We start from the raw sequence: 1471 nt of genomic DNA, 5'->3' as shown, positions 1-1471 counted from the left end.
CGTTATTTCCCCCCCATTTTCCCCCGTTTTTTCCCATTTTCCCCCCATTTTCCCCCCATTTTCCCCTTGTTTTCCCCGTTTTTGCCCCGTTTTTCCCGTTTTCCCCGCTTTTTGCCCCGTTCCAGCTGGAGAAGTTCAGCATCTCGGCGCACGGCAAGGATCTCTACGTCAACGCCGACCTGTTCATCGTGGCCGGGCGCCGCTACGGCCTCGTGGGGCCCAACGGGTCCGTTTGGGGTGAAATCCCCGCGGTTTGGGCAATTCGGGCACTTTGGGGTTAATTCAGGCGGTTTTGGGGTAAAACCTCGAAATTTTTGTGGTGAATTTTGGGGTTTTTGGGCAAAACTCCCCGCATTTCTGGGGTTCATTCTGGGGGAACATTTCTGGGGGTTTTGGGGTTAATTTGGGGAATTTTGGGGTTGGTTCTGGAGATTTTGGGCAAATGTGGAATTGTAGGGTTAATTCTGGGGTTTTGGGGGTTAATTCTGGGGGTTTGGGGTAAAATCAGGATTTTTGGGGTTAATTCTGGGGTTTTGGGTTTTGGGCGTTAATTCTGGGGGTTTGGGGTAAAGTCAGGATTTTTGGGGTTAATTCTGGGCTTAAATCCTGGGGTTTCAGGTTAATTCTGGGGGTTTTGGGGTTAATTCTGGGTATATTTTGGGGGTTTGAGGTTAATTTTGGGGATTTTAGGGTTAACTTGGGGTTAATTTTTGGTGAATTTTGGGGTTGATTTTGAGTGAATTTGGGGTGAATTTAGGGTGAATTTTAGGGGTAATTTGGGGGTTTTTTGGGTTAATTTTGGGGTTTTTTTTCGCAGTTAATTTTGGGTTAATTTGGGCTCGGTTCTGGGTGAATTTTTAGCGTTTTGGGTTAATTTGGGGTTAATTTTGGGGTGAATTGAGGGTTAATTTGGGGTTAATTTGGGGTTCATTTTGGGGTACTTTTGGGTTAATTTTGTGGTTAATTTTGGATTAGTTTTGGGTGAAATTTGGGTGAATTGGGCTTTTTGGGATTATTTTAGGGGTGAATTTGGGGTTTAAATTGGGTTTAATTTGGGGTTAATTTTAGGGGTTAATTTTGGGTTAATTTCGAGTTTTTGGGGTTAATTTTGGGTGAATTTTTGGCATTTTGGGTTAGTTCAGGGTTTAGTTTCGTGTTAATTTTGTGTTAATTTAGACTCAACTTTGGGTGAATTTTAGGTGAGTTTGGGGTTAACGTAGGGGTAATTTTGGGGTGAATTTGGGTGAATCTGGGTGTGTTTCAGGAAGGGGAAGACGACGCTGCTGAAGCACATCGCCAACCGAGCCCTGAGCATCCCCCCCAACATCGACGTGCTGCTCTGCGAGCAAGGTGGGCACACCTGGGCACACCTGGGGGGGCTGGGATACACCTGGGCACACCTGGGCACACCTGGGCACACCTGGGTACACCTGGGCACACCTGGGCACACCTGGGCACACCTGGGTACATC

General features: G+C 46.8%; 1 protein-coding gene across 1 annotated transcript in view; it reads left to right on the top strand.

Moving 5' to 3' along the window:
• The window catches only part of ABCF1 (ATP binding cassette subfamily F member 1), a gene marked incomplete at its 5' end in the record, with an annotated part of 17719 nt that overhangs the window by 5815 nt on the left and 10433 nt on the right, over positions 1-1471 (top strand). Inside the window, 2 exons of the mRNA XM_031065553.1 lie at positions 72-226; positions 1265-1364. Of these exons, the coding sequence (XP_030921413.1) occupies positions 72-226; positions 1265-1364 (255 nt within the window). The remainder of the gene's footprint in view (positions 1-71; positions 227-1264; positions 1365-1471) is intronic.

The sequence above is a fragment of the Geospiza fortis genome, unplaced genomic scaffold, assembly GCF_000277835.1.
Source record: "Geospiza fortis unplaced genomic scaffold, GeoFor_1.0 scaffold1573, whole genome shotgun sequence".
NCBI lineage: Eukaryota > Metazoa > Chordata > Aves > Passeriformes > Thraupidae > Geospiza > Geospiza fortis.
The sequence above is the reverse complement of the archived record's forward strand: the minus strand, read 5'-3'. Positions and strand labels throughout refer to the sequence as shown.